This window comes from Armigeres subalbatus, chromosome 3, assembly GCF_024139115.2.
Source record: "Armigeres subalbatus isolate Guangzhou_Male chromosome 3, GZ_Asu_2, whole genome shotgun sequence".
Classification (NCBI taxonomy): Eukaryota; Metazoa; Arthropoda; class Insecta; order Diptera; family Culicidae; genus Armigeres; species Armigeres subalbatus.
This window is the reverse complement of record NC_085141.1, coordinates 262,118,388-262,137,062: the sequence shown is the minus strand read 5'-3', so window position 1 is coordinate 262,137,062 and position 18,675 is coordinate 262,118,388. Positions and strand designations below refer to the sequence as shown.

The following is an 18,675-nucleotide window of genomic DNA, read 5'->3' as shown; positions in this document are numbered from 1 at the left end:
AGTGAAGTTTTGAACGCAATCTCAGGTTTTGTCCGGGATTTGTATGAGGGCCCGCCACTGTGCATTGGCCTCAGTCAACAAATGGTCAAAACAAATGTTAATGTTTAATTGTTCATTGAATTAAATAACCATTTTATTGGTAACATTCTCGATATTCTAATTCTCGATGGGTTTGTTTATTACTCGTACTTAAATGACAATTGATCAATAACAAAAGTTTAGTTTGAAGCTTAGAAGTACAAGCGTGCTGAAAGGTTAATCACTTTTTGAATTCATCCAATCAAAACCATGTACCTTCTTGCGTCACTGAGTGAAGCATAACCAGTTTGCTAAATTCCATCGTACAAGGTGAGCTCATCAAATTGATACCGGTATCAGACTCGATTTGCACTAACGAGATGGAAGCAGTTTGACTTCAAGCTTTGTATTATTCTAACGTGATGACACCGTGTGTGCTGTTTGTTGTTTCAGGCGTTTTCATTCTGTTAATCCTTGCAAAAGCTCAATCAGTCGAGTTTTTCACGGATACACCACCAACAGATTACTACCAAAGAAAATCGTTAGATGGTTAGATGAACGTCACCGGTCTAGAATGCGTATGGAAATAATGGGCCTCATATTTCAGACTGTCCGTCAAGGTTCTATCCTGATCCTTACAAATTCCTATCGGTTCAAGTACATGGAGGGAGACGAGCATTTGCTGGAGAATTCATGCACATGGTTTGTGATGAACATGTCTGCCAAATAGTTTTGCAATGATTTAACAGAATATTCTTGCAGGCAGCCATTGGATGGACCACAGGTGGAAAAACTCAATATTTATGTGGTGGAGCACTTATTTCTTCAAAATTTATTCTAACTGCTGCTCATTGTGCTGTGAATGGAGCAAGGTAATTTTTGTTTATTAAAATGCCATACCGACATTATGCGTTTATGAGAAAATCTCGCATTTAGCCAAGACACCAACCTTATATGGCGCTTACATAAATTGATTCCATTTTCTTAATAACTTTTAAACGCAATGGTCGATCGTTATCAAATTCAATATTGATTAACTAGGGTTTGTCCTCCATCGAATGCAACTTGTTGCGAGAAAATCGGATAAGAATTACTATATGAAAAATTGGCTAATGTTTTTCGGTTTTCGTGTGCACACACACACACATACACACGGACAGACAGACATTTGTTCAGCTCGACGAGCTGAGTCGATTGGTATATAACATCATGGGTTTCCGAGACTTCTATAAAAAGTTCGATTTTGGAGTGAAATGATAGCCTTTCGGTACAACTTTGTTGTACGAGAAAGCCAAAAACAATCTATAGGTACGTGCAGGTCCTCCGTTATGCTTTTCATATCTAACCTCTAACTCTTGGATATGATCGTCAAGCTCTTTTGCAACATTTCCTAAAAAATATCAATGCATTTCTTCATAGTCTTTTATTACATTGTTAAAAATCAATTCAGTCTATGCCGAAGTGAAAGCAGTAACGCCGCCTTACGTACTCCACATTCTTGTAAGGTACACCGGGGCAAGTTGAAATGCGGGGTAAGTTGAAACGGAAGGTGTAATTCAGATAGGAAACGACCGAATGGTCTGATAATTTTTTTCAACAAACTTCTCGCCTAAACGCTCCTTCTAACTGCCATTCCCGAAAGATTGCAGCTTTCAAAAGCAATTCCTGCCATTGCTTATTTTTCGCCCTTTGCAAAATCAAAACCAACTATTTGACGTGCCAATGAAACAGGTCTCAAAACGATGTTTGGAAAAGTTCCTTCATCAAATTTTCACGGTAGGTAATCATTCAATGTTGAATAAGCATAATGATTATGAAAAATCGATGAAAGACCCGTTTTAATGTTTGTATTTTGGTTGTTTGATATTGCTTTACATGTTCAACTCATCGGGGCAAATAGAAATGCGTGGTGCGGGGCAAGTTGAAATAACGATTCAGAACGTCACCCTCGCAATTAAGTAATTTTTTTTCGAAATTCAACATGGTCCGTAAATACATACATTCAAAAAACATAAATTTATAAAAACATGCAAACTTCTAAACATAAATTTGATAAATTTCCGCCCATTCCGTCATGAATGCAACTCTCCTACAATCTCCACTAGTATAAAAAGGGATTATGTTTAAACTGCAGTTTTGAGATTCTTAATCTACTGAGCACTGACTCTCAGAAAAATAAAACATAGTGTATGTAAACATTTCGTTAACTTCAGCTTTTACTTCTCCAGCTGCCTAATCGACCCCAGCTGCCTCTAATCGAAGAGTTTATGAGAGATATGATGGCTAGTTAATTAATGTGCATTTACGAAGCAGCCACAGCCGAATTAATCAACTGCGCAATATACAAGTGAACCAAATAATGAAGCATCCTGAATAGTAATCCGAGTGGTCACCACCAGTAGGAGGAAATCAATTTGATAAATTTTTAGCGTAGTGCGTTCACCAGAATTTGGTCTCTGAAAATACGCTTGTGACTTTGTTGTACACTGCCCTTATTCGCATAAGAGTCCCATGTCATTTTCGCCAACTTGAGTAATTTGCCATTGAATTTATCAAACTTGTTTTACATGGAGAAATACAAAAAAAATCTAATAAATTGAAAAAAATTGGTATCTTTCCAAGAATTGACATAATATTCTTTATCCGTATTTATCCGTGTTAAACCATACTTAAGTTTATTTTTTGTGTAAAAGAGTACCTATCAAAATCTGGAATCTGATTTTTATGAGTGTAAATATCAAGATGAGACCACAAAAGTAGGATTTTTTTTTCAAATTTCTAGAACAAAGCCTACCATTTTATCAGTTTTTCTTAAACAGGAGACAATTTTAAGCTAATTACTGAAAGAAAATCAAAATCGTCAAAACTTACATGGGACTCTTATGCGAATCCTGGTCGTATTATAGTCGCCTTTACAACCTCGTGCTTCTTGAGTCTCACTGAGTACATACATTTTGTTATTAATACGGCAAAATTAGCTTACGTCTGAATATAACGCAGTGTTTCAACTTGCCCCGATTCGCGGGGCAAGTTGAAACGATGCATATAAAAAATAATTTACATATAAAAAATATTTATAAAAAAGTTTGTTAAGGTTGCTTATTTTTTATGTATACTATTAGGCCCGAACCAGCAAACACCGCAAACGGATTCAAAATATATCAAAGGGTGATTTTTTTACAGCAATTTGAATTTCAACTTTGAAAAAACCGTTTCAACTTGCCCCGGTGTACCTTAACTGTAATTTCAAATGCAATCAAAGTGTTTTAGATTGTCCCATTTATTCTAATGCCTTTTCTTTTCTAGTGTAAAGCCCGATACTGTTCGTATAGGTGATACTAATTTGGCGGGTGTGGAAGATCACGAAACAGCGCAAAGTATCCCCATTCGTAGTTTTAGGAAGCATCCTCTATATCGGCATAGTAAAAAATATTACGATATCGCCCTCATTGAACTCGAGTTCGATGCTAAATTTAATCAAGCGGTTTGCTCTGCCTGTTTGTGGTTGGAGAAGAATGTGCCTCCCGAAGAAATGCAAGCAGTTGGATTTGGCATAACTGGCATTGGTGAAAGCTTAAGCCCAACATTGCAAAAAGTTACATTATCGGCAATTGATATGAAAACGTGTGCCGAAAGGGTACCAGTTAGTAGACGTCACCAACCGAACGGTTTCGTCGAAGAGCAGTTTTGTGCCGGAAGTGATCACATGGATACTTGCGAGGTATAAGAAATTAAACTTTTCCAGAGTAGGATTGTTTCATTCGTCACTCGTTTCAGGGCGATTCTGGTGGTCCGATTCAAATTGAAAGAGAAGATGTTGATGGAACATTGATTCCGCTGATCGTGGGCGTGGTGTCATATGGGACGCCTTGTTTCAATGGATCGCTTGGCGTGTATACTCGTGTGGCTTCCTATCGCGAATGGATCGAACAGGAATTGCAACATCCTATTGACTACATAAGTAAGTGACTTACTGTAGATGACACCCATTATAACATCATATCTTTTTAGCATGCACACGAACCTCATCATGTTTGAATAGAAAATATGTCAACTCAAAAATAACTACTACAAATTATTGGGGACCAATGTTTCGTGTGGGATTACTGTGGAATACTACTGAAAACAATGATTTTGAGTGTGGAGCAACAGTAATAGACTATCGTTTCGCGATAACATCGGCATCCTGCGTGCACCTGAATAAAGATAAACCGCATAGCATCTTTGTGGAAAACAGTGATGAAGTAATACGAATTGACGACATATTTATCCACCCAAATTTCATGACTGATAAACCTCAAAACGACATCGCGCTGCTGAAGCTGTCCAAATTCGTTAAGCACGACATGAAATTTGTGCCTGCATGTATTCGGAAACATATAGACGAAATGGATGAAGGTATTCAAAGCATCTCAATTTATGGTTCTAAATATGCAAACAAAGAGTCATTCCGGAAAGATGACTACGAACGGTATACCATCGAAACCGTCACAGACTCGAGCACCAATGGGCATTGCAGCAATCCGGAATATTTACCTGATTTTATATATTGCGCAAATAACTCCATTAACCTAATTCCAACTGTATGCAGTGTAGGTTTAGCAATTTTCTTTAATTTTTATAAAAGTTACTATGATTAACAATTTTTCCAGGTGGATCATGGAGGTCCGGTTAGCCGAAAAAGTTTTATAGATCAAGTGCCATATCTTTATGGAGTGGTGTCCAAGTTCAGCGAAGGATGCGGAGAAGGTGTAGTTGCAACAAAAATACATCCACATGTTGAATGGATTGAAGAGGTTATATTAAAATCATAAATAAATTAATTGACCAGGTATCCCGAGCAGTCGAAAATAGCATATCAAATCGTTATTTGATAGATGCATTTTGTACCAAATCCTATTCGAAGCTGGCAGCACTCTCTTAGATTCCCATGAAACTTTCTGGAGGTATACACTTTGTCACAAAAATGCACTACTATCTTTTGTGTGTGCGATCGTTCGTGTTGATGCTGGGCACGCCAGCTTGACCGGCGGAACGCGAAGTGAAAAAAATAATTTCGGTATCGGAAAGCAGAACACTTATTGTGCGGGATCGACCCTGTTGTCCAGGAAGTCGGAAAACATTTCAGTTCAAAAATGTCCTAGTAAATTGAACATCGCCTCTCATATATTGTTATTGTTATATATTGTATATATAACGATATTGTTCCTAAAGTATTAGATTTGGTTAGAACCAAACTCCTTTGTGAAAAATCTGTCTCTTGGTCGATTGTACTCATCTGTGTTTTTTCTTCACAATTCTTTACAACTATGCGTAGGCATAGTAATATAATTGAAATAAAAGTTAAATTAAATGATATTGAAAATATTAAATTTGATAATTAAATATAAATAATTTTACGCCAAAGCATATTTTTTAGAAAAAACTGTTGTTCTACAAAATTGTTCGAAATAGTAAAGCCATCCCAAGTAACATTTCAAGTTTTATTCCGCTCTAGGAATGGTTTTCAAGATCGAATTACAAGAACTGGCAATAAAACCCATTACTACAGGATTACCTTCTGATGACCACTATAAGAGTAAGATATGTCCAAATGGCCCTCTCTAGATTACCACTATAAACCTCGTATAAGAGTATATAAAAATCCGTTTCAAGCCGCCCGCAAAAAAGGGAATTTGGCTGCGGCAGCTGTCAAAAATGTTGCTTTGAAAAAAGAGAAACAAAACCTTGCAAACAAATAATAACAAACTAAAGTGTTGATGAAAATCATGATGAGGATGAATACAAAATAATACTTTTTCAAGTTTTTTTTTTCAATATACTTTCATGGAAATGAGGTGCGCGCTCGATTTCATGGTGAAAGCTAGTGCAAAAATGAGATTAAGCACTACGCGCCCGCAAAATACTATAGTTTTGGGCAATAAATTTAAAATTATTATAACATCAGTAGCGTAAATCTTCACTAAATTTATTGATATTACACCCAAATAAGTTTGTTTTTTATAGCTTTTACCAAAAACGTTTCATTTGCGTTGAAAACACCGTCTAATAATAAATTCCAGTGATAAATTTCACTGATTTGAAGATGGTTCTCCATTTCCAATATGGCCATCATAGATTTCGATCAGAAAAATGTTGCTCTTATTGAACACCGTTGTAAACCCTTTGCAATGTAAATATTTATTCATTTGACCACATTGTGACCAAAAATTATGGCTTTGATCAAGCTTTGAAAATTGGACTTCTTACGCTCTTCGTTACAACCATATAGTTGCTAACAAGACCAATCGGCATTTGACGTTTGAAGCTTTTCGAGCAGATTTATTAGAGGTTTTTTGATAGCAATAAGATCGCCAATAAATCTGAGCAACTAGCCATGGTGAATGCTGTCATAAATCTGCTATAAGAATTAATTAAATAATTCCAACAAGCATGAAAATTGTTACTTGGGAGGACACTTAACACCCAGTGAACCGGTGGATAATTTTTCGATCACGAAAAGTTTTCTCCTTACCGGGGCGGGAATCAAACCCCCGCTCCATAACCCATGCGTCTAGACCAGCGGTTCTCAACCTTTTTCTTGAGAGGTACCCCTTCGAACTTTTGCATTAATTGAGGTACCGCCTGTTTTTTTTTTTACTGTAAATAAAAATAAGCGTAACGGGATATATGGCTCTCCATAAGTTTGGCTGAAATTCTCATTATTCCATGAAACTTTCCAATGCAAACGAAGTTAATACATCAAGCTTCCGAATATTTTGAAAGTAGGCTTCCGAGCCTCTTGAAGGGAGGTTTCTGAACCTCTTGAAAAGAGGGTTCCGAGCCCCTTTAAAGGCGGCTTTTCAGCTACTTAAAAGGAGGCTTTTGCACATCTTGAAAGGACGCCTCTGAGCCTCTTTAAGGTCACTCCTCATAGGATCCAAGTTTCAAAGTGCTCTCGTTTTCGGGGGCACACCACTCGATACGGAGGCGGCGCACAACTGTCATTTTTGTTGATTTAGCTTTGCTGCGTCGCAGCATGCGTGAAATAATAAAAATGACAGTTTTGCGTTGCTTGGTTGTGCGTGGTGTGCCCACCGAAACGCGAGCACTTTGAAACTTGGATTCCTTGAGTAGTGACCTTAAAGTAGGCTTTTAAGCCTTTAAAAAAAATGATTCCGAGCCCTTTGAACGGAGGTTTCCGAGCCTCCTGAAAGGGGGCTTCCGAACCTCTTGAAAGAAGTTTCCTAATCTCTTGAAAGTTGCCTCTTGGTAAAAGGCCTCTTAGCCTTTTGAAGGGAGGCTTCCGAGCCACTTTCAATGCGGTTTTTAGCCACATAAAAGGAGCTTCCTAGAATGTTGAAAGGGCGCTTCTGAGACACTTGAAACAACGCTTCCAAGCCTCTTGTAAGAAGTATTCCGAATTTCTTGAAGGGAGGCTGCCCAGCCTCCTGAAAGTAGGCTTCCGGGCCTCTTGAAAGGAGGAACATAGCAAATAGTTTTGAAAATTCAACGACGTGTAAAATTGCATTCGATATTTAATTGAGTTTGACTGAATTTTACAAGCAAGAACAATTCAAATTTATTTCGATTCAAAAGATCAGTAAAATAGATTGATTGTTACGCTGGTCTGCATGCTCCAAATATTTACCTGGCAACAAAATGACAACTTTCGTGATCATTTTCCAAGGCTCTCATAGGTCTTGAAAATTTATTCGCAATACAAATAGCACGTGCTATCAAAGCATTCATCGTCAGAATCCACCACGAGGCGGCAACATTTTTAAAAATATCGAAGTAGCTTTTTTCTGGAGGTATGTTTTTCTTATGCGACTATCTAGCGCTTATTTTTCGTTACGACCAAAAATAAGCGGTGGAGTTAAGGGTGGAGTAGATTTTTTTTATGAGCGGTACAATACGTGTATGAAAATACATTAAAAATCACCGTGGACTGGCTCGTCTCCGGAAAACCACAACATATTTTTATCTGTGTATGCTTCCGAGCTACTTGGAAGAAGGCTTCCGAGAAACGTAGAAGGATGCTTCCAATCCTCTTGCAACGTGGCTACCGAGCTATTCGATAAAAAGCCTTCATGCCTTTCAAACGGAGGCTTTCGAACCTTTAGACTCTTGATTTTAGCTCAGAAGCATATTCTCAACATATTATTCAACATTTTGTTTCGATCAGGTAGATTGCATTGCAGAGTTTTTTTTTTAATTTGTTAATTCGAAGTTATGTCCTTTTGATCTTTTGTTCCGTAGCCCTCCATACACTGTGCTAGTTGTTGAAGGCAGGATTCAATTGACTTTGATTTATTGATCGCCATGCATATTATTGACAAGTTTAAGTCAAAGTTATGACATAAAAAAATACACAAGTATTAAAATTTTATAAATGAGTTTTGATTGAAATTGTAATACGTCCGCCATTACGGATTTTTGTCCGAGGTACCCCCTGGGGCCAGCAAAGGTACCCCCAGGGGTACATGTACCCAAGATTGAGAACCGCTGGTCTAGACGATTGACGTCGCTAATCGCACGGCCAAGAAGCCTGTGCCCTTTCTTATAGATTGGGCATTTGAGGGCATCCAACCAGCCGGCAGGAAGTTCTTCATCATCCCATATTTTCTGGATAATGTGGTGGGTTGATTGATGCAGCTGCTCACTTCCGTGTCTGAGAAGCTGGACCGGGATCTCGTCGTAGTAGCTTTACTGTTTTTCAGCTCGTTTAGACCCTTCTTTACCTCGTCCAGCGTTGGTGGTTCCACACTAGACTGGCCCAGGAAACAAAAAGTTGTCTAATTCCTATACATTTTGGCTGAAATCCCCATACAAACTTCAGATCAAATGCGCCAGCTTATGCAACAAGCGATTGAGCTGAAATTTTCAGAGATTGATTTTCTCACCCAAAGACACAATTCTGGAAGGTGCCCCGTGGAATTCGACAACATTTTTTTCTCCCCATAGTAATCTGGGCCAGTCTATTCCACACATTGTCCAGGGTAGTCGAGACTATTTCCAATTCGAAAATTGCCTAGACCGGCACCGGGAATCGAACCCAGCCACCCTCAGCATGGTCTTGCTTTGTAGCCGCGCGTCTTACCACACGGCTAAGGAGGGCCCATACCTCACAACACTCTTAATCCATGCCAGTAGGTAATGTAATGTCCTTTGGGTTATGACTAACTAAATAGCATCAATTCTGGGGCACATCTAACGTCATTGCACAAAAAACTGATTTGCTCACTCATTTGATTATTAGGCTAGTCCACATTTAAATTTATCGGGAACTCTTTGGAATTTCTTCGGGAAACTCATCCCAATTCTCTGCGGAAATCCTTTGAAATTTCTTTGGAAAATTTCTAAAAATTCCTCCGGAAACTCTTCGGAACGAAGTTTCCGCATCAAAAAATTTATTAGGAATTTTCTGTTCAATAAAAGATAATTGCCTATTTCCGGGGATTAAACCACCCGACTTGGACGTAAATTTACAATGTTATGAAACTCATATGTGGATATGTACGTTATGTGTAAGATATTGATTTGGAAAATGTATTGGAGGTAACCACTTTCCCTTCGATGGGACTCGAACCCATGACCCTACAGTACGCTAGACTGGTGCTTTAACCAACTAAGCTACGAAGGACCTCCGTCGGCCTTCACAACCTAGCGGCTACTGAACGAGCTCGAGATTCCCAAATTGGACCCATAGTCAAATCACTCTCAATCCATTTTCTCAAGCTAATACTTCCACATGTGTATTGTACACGCTGGCGTGTACAATACACATGTGGAAGTATTGGCTTGAGAAAATGGATTGAGAGTTATTTGACTATGGGTCTAATTTGGGAATCTCGAGCTCGTTCAGTAGCCGCTAGGTTGCGAAGGCCAATGGAGGTCCTTCGTAGCTTAGTTGGTTAAAGCACGAGTCTAGCGTACTGTAGGGTCATGGGTTCGAGTCCCATCGAAGGGAAAGTGGTTACCTCCAATACATTTTCCAAATCAATATCTTACACATAACGTACATATTCACGAATGAGGAATTTTCTGTTGGAATTTCCTAGAAAAACTCTTCAAAATTTCTTCAGAAAACTCTTCAGAATCCCGTAAAATTTTTAGAAATTTCGTCGGGATATTCTTCGAAAGATTGAACCGGCGTGAGAAATTATAAACCAGCGGGTTTTGAACAGCGAAGCGCTGTTGCAAAAATGTCCGCGGCGATGGCGCGACACTAGCTACTTGCAAGAGCTTGCAAGCATTGTGCTTTGCCACACAAGATGCAATTGCAGGCATAGAAAAGATTTCATTCAATAATTGTGGAAATGCTATTAGAACAAATAGAACAAATCAATCATTGTGGAAATGATAATAGTTGAAGTTCCAGCTGGTATGTAAAGCCGTTGAAGAAGAAAAATGTGCTTAATTCGTGTTTTTTCTTTGCTTACTTTAACAAGAAGAATATCGGTACAATGAGGTACAATGAGAACTGGATGACATAGGTATAACATGTAAGCTCAGCTCTACTACTTTTGGAAGTTGTATGGAATATGTATTTCAATTATTCCAAACAAAGATGCATTTATATAGCATGTTGGAAGTCGCCTCTGAATGTGTGTAGGAAAACTAATATTCCTCTTGATGGGCATTCACATAGAGCTTCTTTCCGAAATTAATTCAACCATGAAACCATGACAGCGTTTGGGAGTTAAATTGAATATCCTCCCCCAATATGCGTCGTACGACGATGGTCTGGTTTTCTGTTATTTGCCTTACGCTAGACTGACTGACATATTTCTCCGGACATAGCTCCGCAAAGATGACATTGATCTCTTTGAAACGGCGATGATGGTCTTGATGCGAGAGAAAAAAAAATCCCTGCGAATAGTAGTAGATCAGAGCACGAGGGGTCGAATAGCTGGCCGAAGCAGTGACTTGCTACTCGAACAATACACCCACGATCCTGAAAAAGACTGGTTCACATTAAAACAAAATGAAGAGTTTTACGGCTTGTATAGTATGACATCCTGACATCCAATTGGATTTACCTAGTAGTAAAAATACCTTTTTCACAATTAGAAAAAACACCAAACTTTATGGTTTAATAAACCATTTTTATCATAGCTTTTGAATGCAAAGGATGATTGTGATCAAATTCTATAGTGTTCAGCTTTGTTTTCCTCATCAAAATCAATTTGTTGCGAGATAATCCGTTAAGGATTACCTACTATATGAAAAGTTGTCTAAGTTTTTTTTTAGATTTTGCCCACGTACTCACACACAAATGCGCACATGTACATTCGAAATCAATTTCTCAAACTTCAAATATAGTTTTAACTAAGAAAAATCACTTAATTAAACAGATTTTATTATCAGTTAATATTAAACATCGTTTCAACAGGGTCAGTCTAGCCTGCATTTTATTCAGTGGGTGAGCTGCCCTTCCTGTGTAGACAAACACAATCAGAAAATTATCCCGGCCCAAGCAGGGGATCCGGAAAAAGTCGAAACTTTTCGTGACTTTTGTTTTCAGTTTTTGTTGTCCCATCGAGTCTATTCATTGTGCTAATGTTTGCCGGGGATCCGCCTCTTCTCAATTTATTTAATCGGATGATGTATGTTGGAGTTATCGGTATTTCTGCCCTGATGGGGGCAACATGCGCCTGGCAGCAGCCAGCGTTTCCAACTAAATCCGCATCACAATGATGGTACGCACGGCGACGGGTTTTCGGCTGGAAAAGCTGTGAATCTAATATGTGCTGCGAGATGCCGAAAAAATAAAACCGAAGGAGGAAACCAACGAAGACTGTATTAGATAAACGTAATCAGATTATCATCATTCTCTCGTTGAATGCGGGAAACACTATTGTTGGGCTGCACGAGTTCCGGATGACGATCCCAAAGTTGACATCGATGTCAACGGTAAGGAGGGAAATTTGTTCCAACTCACGATACTCGGGCAAGTTGTTGACACTAGTGCTGTCACTTTCCGGCAAATCATCCTTAGTGGATCCAATTGATAGACATGAATTAATGATGAGTCGGCAGGAAAACTAATGAAGCAATCATCTTCTTGACAACTATCGCTGGGTCTTGGAATCTTGTTTATGTGACGCAGCATTTCATTAAAAATGTGGCCTAATTTCAGAATACATAATACCCTTTACGTTTAAAGAATCTTATTACTTAATTACCTTTTCTGTTTTATGGCTTTGGATATACAACAGTAAAGTACATGTGACGACTGGGCAAATCAAGCATCCGAAAGATATTCAATTTGCCAGAAAGAGCTGACCGCGGTCCGGGACGCCTATCTAGAGAGTAGGAGGTTGAGGGTTCGAGCCTCTCCAAGACACGTGGACGCTTTTCGCAAATTTTATATCAATTTGTTCATTTCGAAACATGTGCTGTTCATGTACACAAACAAGATATTTAACATAAAAATGATTTTCATATGGCCGAGTTGCCGAATAATATGCAAATAATTGTTTTTTGTTGGTAGAATAATTTTGAATATTAAGTCGAATGGATTTCATTGAGTGTCAGTTTTTCTAGTCAAATGTACTGAATTGGATTTTTAAAAAGCTGGAAGCCGAAATTGTATGAATTATTTTAGTGAAATTGGTCACACGCTCTCACTTGACCTCATGTTCTAATGTTAAATGGCGTACCCTGTATCAAAGTAATCGTTCAATATTACCACTTTTGAAATCTAATACAAGTGTGAGAAGAAATAGAATCTAAAAAACAGCTCCCACTGACAATCTATAACAAAATATTATGTTCCTGCTCATTAGCCGTTGGGACTACATTTTTTTGCACAGTTGTGAAGAACAAATTTTTAATCTTCAGCTCTGTGTCTTTCCGTAATTGAAGATTTTTTTTTAAAGAAATTCATCGTGGAGTATAATGTCTCAAATCCGAGCTATAGATGGTGAGTTTTCGAACAACTCTCCAAGACCGACAAACCGTCAATCATTGCGAACATGATGTATTTGTTGAAGCTTTTTTGCGGGGCTTGGCCAGCTTTCGCTTGATCAACGGAACAGCAGTTTTAGCTAAACTGTGGAATTTGATAATAGTTTTGTCGACCTGCTGGCTTAAGATCAGTCAAGAGTAAGGCTAAAGGAGTGAGACTCATTGGCTCACTACAATGATGTGCTGTAAAGAATGACTTCAGGAGAAGAGCAGTAGCTTTGATCCCTTGGAAGATTTATCCCCTGTGTTATAATTATATCCAAACTATTTTCAAAAGTTAGCATCCCCAACCTCTTTTGCGCAACCAATTTTTAATTGATTTGTTTGAAATTTTCAGACATAAACCAGAAATTATCATAGTTTTAGAGGGTGGATCGATTACATTTCTAATTCAATTCGGCTCAACGGTTCCGAATATTTACGGAATCCCAGTGGGGTCTGTCGGGGTCAATTAGAATATTTTTTGACTTTTTTGTGTCATTCGTACCAACATCGTTAACTTTTTCCGATGCCGAACGAATTTGGAAGCATGATAGCCAGCTTTGGGAACAATGGAAGCGGTTACTGGGCTCTAGCTGGTGACATATATCACACTGTATACGTAAAGGCTATATATTCGCTCCAATAAAAAACTTTTTTTACAAGGCCCGGAAATCCAGAGTAGACCTGTGTGCGGTCATATCCTCGGTGGCGGTGGCGGGGTGGTCACTTTTGCACCGGCGGTGGGGGCGTCACGGCGGCCACTGACTTTTATCGGCGGCGGCGGCCGGCGTGGATAAAAAAATCAATGGCTGAAAAAATCAATTTAACCTTCTTCGGATATTAGAAAAAACTTACGAATAAGATGTTGGGGTCATATTGACCCAGAAATGAAAATGCTTATAAAACAGTCAAATTATAACCGAATTGTAAAGTTTATATACCGTTCGAAAGGTAAACTCATCAATTTTGTGGCTATGTGGTGATATGCTGGTTCTGGAGTCAATGGCCACCGGGAAATGATGTAGCTAATGTGGTAACTTATCGATTTCGAGCGCACGTCGATCTGTTCGATGGGAAAACACCAAAAGAGCCGCCGCACGGCTTATGTTGGTGAAAACATGGAAATGTCCCCTTCTACGGGTTCTCTGGGTCCCCCTCATAGGTTCCAGGCGTTGCCAATGTGGTCACTTATCGATTTCAAGCGCATAATCATCTATTTTGTGGAAAATCATGACGCCGCACGGCATATTTTGGAGCTAAAACGGAAATGTCTTCTCATACGGAATACCCGGGGGCACCTTGCTTGTACCAGCAGTGGCCAATGTGGTCATTTATCGATTTCAAGCGCATAACCATCTGTTTGGTGGAAAATCAAAGAGCCGCCGCACGGCTTATATTGGTGTAAACATGGAAATGTCCCCTTCTACGGGTTCCCTGGGGCCCCCTCATAGGTTCCAGGCGTTGCCAATGTGGTCATTTATCGATTTCAAGCGCATAACCATCTGTTTGGTGGAAAATCATGACAAAAGAGCCGCCGCACGGCATATTTTGGTGCTAAAACGGAAATGTCCCCTCCTGCGGATTCCCCGGGGGCACCTTGCATGTACCAGGAGTGGCCAATGTGGTCATTTATCGATTTCAAGCGCATAACCATCTGTTTGGTGGAAAATCATGACAAAAGAGCCGCCGCACGGCATATTTTGGTGCTAAAACGGAAATGTCCCCTCCTGCGGGTTCCCCGGGGTGCCTTGCATGTACCAGGAGTGGCCAATGTGGTCATTTATCGATTTCAAGCGCATAACCATTAGTTTGGTGGAGAATCATGACAAAAGAGCTGCCGCACGGCATACTTTGGTGCTAAAACGGAAATGTCCCCTCCTGCGGGTTCCCCGGGGGCACCTTTCATGTACCAGGAGTGGCCAATGTGGTCATTTATCGATTTCAAGCGCATAACCATCTGTTTGGTGGAGAATCATGACAAAAGAGCTGCCGCACGGCATACTTTGGTGCTAAAACGGAAATGTCCCCTCCTGCGGGTTCCCCGGGGGCACCTTGCATGTACCAGGAGTGGCCAATGTGGTCATTTATCGATTTCAAGCGCATAACCATCTGTTTGGTGGAAAATCATGACAAAAGAGCCACCGCACGGCATATTTTGGTGCTAAAACGGAAATGTCCCCTCCTGCGGGTTCCCCGGGGGCACCTTGCATGTACCAGGAGTGGCCAATGTGGTCATTTATCGATTTCAAGCGCATAACCATCTGTTTGGTGGAGAATCATGACAAAAGAGCCGCCGCACGGCATATTTTGGTGCTAAAACGGAAATGTCCCCTCCTGCGGGTTCCCCGGGGCGCCTTGCATGTACCAGGAGTGGCCAATGTGGTCTTTTATCGATTTCAAGCGCATAACCATCAGTTTGGTGGAGAATCATGACAAAAGAGCCGCCGCACGGCATACTTTGGTGCTAAAACGGAAATGTCCCCTCCTGCGGGTTCCCCGGGGGAACCTTGCATGTACCAGGAGTGGCCAATGTGGTCTTTCATCGATTTCAAGCGCATTATCATCTATTTTGTGGAAAATCATGACGACAGAGCCGCCGCATGGCATATTTTGGTGCTACAACGGAAATGTCCCCTCCTGCGGATTCCCCGGGGGCACCTTGTATGTATAAGGAGTGGCCAATTTGGTCACTTATCGATTTCAAGCGCATAATCATCTGATTGGTGGAAAATCATGACAAAAGAGCCGCCGCACGTCATATTTTGGTGCTAAAACGGAAATGTCCCCTCCTGCGGGTTCCCCGGGGGCACCCTGCATGTACCAGGAGGGGCCACTGTGGTCTTTATCGATTTCAAGCGCATTATTATCTATTTTGTAGAAAATCATGACGACAGAGCTGCCGCACGGCATATTTTGGTGCTAAAACGGGAATGTCCTCTCCTGCGGGTTCCCCGGGGGCACCTTGCATGTACCAGGAGTGGCCACTTTCGTCGGAAGCCCTCTCATGGACCATACGTTACCGTTTTAAGAGAATATATGAAGAATTAGCGATCGAATGGCATATATGGAGCGATTTTTATGCTCCCCTTATATGACCGACAAGGTCCCCGTGGAAGTCGTTTCCCGGTGGCCATTGTCTCCAGAACCAGCATATCACCACATAGCCACAAAATTGATGAGTTTATCTTTAGAACGGTATATAAACTTTGTAATTCGGTTATAATTTGACTGTTTTATAAGCATTTACATTTCTGGGTCAATATGACCCCAACATCTTATTCGTAACTTTTTTTGTGGGGTCGTTCCTGTTGCACCTTAAAATACTTTTTTCATGTCAGATGCTTCATTTCCACAAAATATTAAAAGTCAAGAAATTTCAGAACGATCGGATTATCAGGTAAAAAGTTATTCTACTTTGAAGTTTCGTTTTGGGTCATATTGACCCCAACATCTTACTAAGTACATTCAAAGTTAATTGCCTATATGCCGGGTATTAAGCCACCCGGAGTGGAAATTAATTACTATGTCTGAAACTTGATTATGCATATGTACAACATGTGATAGATTTAGTTCGGAAAAGGTATTGGAGGGTAACCGCCCCTTCGGTGGGGTTTGATCCCACGACCCCAGTTCGCATGACAGGTGCTTTCCCTACTAAGCTACGAAGGACCTCCGTCGTCCACCGCAGCTTAGCGGGTACTGATGAAACCAAATTCCAGCACCAGGTACCAGCCGATCTCTCGCAATACATTTTCAGAACTAACTCTCTCAAATGTATTTTTGTACACATCATGTCAACCAAGTAGGATGAGTATTTAGTATTGTCCGGCTCCTACACACTTGCTTCATCAGCAACGGCGCTCAATGAAGTAGGGTTGTGTGAGGTTGTGCCAGTTTGGTCGTCAGATCCCAACACGACCACACAAGCGAAGAGAGATCGCCACTCGAGATCAGTACATTCAAAGTTAATTGCCTATATGCCGGGTATTAAGCCACCCGGAGTGGAAATTAATTACTATGTCTGAAACTTGATTATGCATATGTACAACATGTGATAGATTTAGTTCGGAAAGGTATTGAGGGTAACCGCCCTTCGGTGGGCTTTGATCCCACGTCTCCAGATCGCATGACAGGTGCTTTCCCTACTAAGCTACGAAGGACCTCCGTCGTCCACCGCAGCTTAGCGGGTACTGATGAAACCAAATTCCCAGCACCAGGTACCAGCCGATCTCTCGCAATACATTTTCAGAACTAACTCTCTCAAATGTATTTTTTTTTTGTATTTTTTTTGTACTTTTTTTTTTTTTTTTTGTACACATCATGTCATGATGTGTACAAAAATACATTTGAGAGAGTTAGTTCTGAAAATGTATTGCGAGAGATCGGCTGGTACCTGGTGCTGGGAATTTGGTTTCATCAGTACCCGCTAAGCTGCGGTGGACGACGGAGGTCCTTCGTAGCTTAGTAGGGAAAGCACCTGTCATGCGAACTGGGGTCGTGGGATCAAACCCCACCGAAGGGGCGGTTACCCTCCAATACCTTTTCCGAACTAAATCTATCACATGTTGTACATATGCATAATCAAGTTTCAGACATAGTAATCTTACTAAGGTTAACGCGGATTTTTGGATTCATGCGGATTTGATTCACATGGTGGGAATCGCCCGTACAAAAATCGACTTCAGTGGATTAAAATTACAATATTCTACGTTTGCTGATCACAGCACATTCTAAATAGTCAATTGTTGGGGACACTAATCAATACGTGATTTCAAAATGTTATTTAAATTAACGCTATTTTGTTGTTCTCTGATTCTGATGAATCAAATTTTAACAATAAATCCTGCTTCACTTTTTGTGATTCCTAAGCAGTTTTGAGGATTAGATTTGGGTGTCATAGAACTAATTTGTTAATAACTTTTTTCAAAAGTTATTTCCAATTCAGAATTTTGATACATTCCAGTCGTTTTACTTTTCAATTTATCAAAGAATTTCAGAAAGAAATTCGTAAAGATTGTCTGAAAAAATCCGTAATGGAAATTTTGAAGGAATTTTCGACGATATTTCGTAAGAAATTTCCAGTTGAATTTAGGAAGGTAATTGTTTAAGGTTTTTTTAAGGAAACTTTTCGGATTTGGAGGAATTTACAAGGAAATTTACCAAGTAGTTTTATCAATAATATTCAAAAATTCATTTCTTAATAAAAAATAGTTATACTGGACAGAAAACTGGAAAAGCATTCACAGTAGGGATTTAATTATTGTGCTAAATTGATTTAAACCAATGTTCAATAGGAAACAATGGGACAGGATTTTCCGTCGAATACAATCCATTGGGAGAAAATCGATGAGGTGCCAAAAAAGTGAGCTAGACTTTTTGCATTCTTTTTTCACAAAAAATAGTATTTTGGCCATAACTTCTAAGCCCATAGTCCGATCCGGCCGATTTTCAATGGGAAACAATAAGAAATGATTCCCCGTCGAATTCAATCTATTGCGAGCAAATCAATCAAGGCTAAGTGCCCAAAAAAAATGAGCTCGAGTGTTTCTATTTTAAAAAAGTTGTATTTTGGCCATAATTTCTGATCCCATAGTCTGACCGACCAATTTTCAATGGAAAACAATAAGACAGGATTTCGCATCAAATGCAACCTCTTGCGAGCAAATCGATTAAGGATAAGTGAGTGCCTAAAAAGTGAACTAGACTTTTTTGCGCGTTTCT

At 39.8% G+C, this 18,675-nt stretch overlaps 1 protein-coding gene across 1 annotated transcript; it reads left to right on the top strand.

The window, feature by feature from the left end:
- The first annotated feature begins 396 nt into the window (after nt 1-396).
- On the top strand, nt 397-5,314 carry LOC134219367 (polyserase-2-like). The gene is made up of 7 exons (XM_062698086.1): nt 397-567; nt 626-720; nt 781-890; nt 3,325-3,739; nt 3,796-3,979; nt 4,030-4,610; nt 4,671-5,314. Exons 1-7 carry the CDS (start codon nt 441-443, stop codon nt 4,830-4,832), a joined length of 1,674 nt encoding a protein of 557 aa, XP_062554070.1. The 5' UTR covers nt 397-440; the 3' UTR covers nt 4,833-5,314.
- Nucleotides 5,315-18,675: the final 13,361 nt, after the last annotated feature.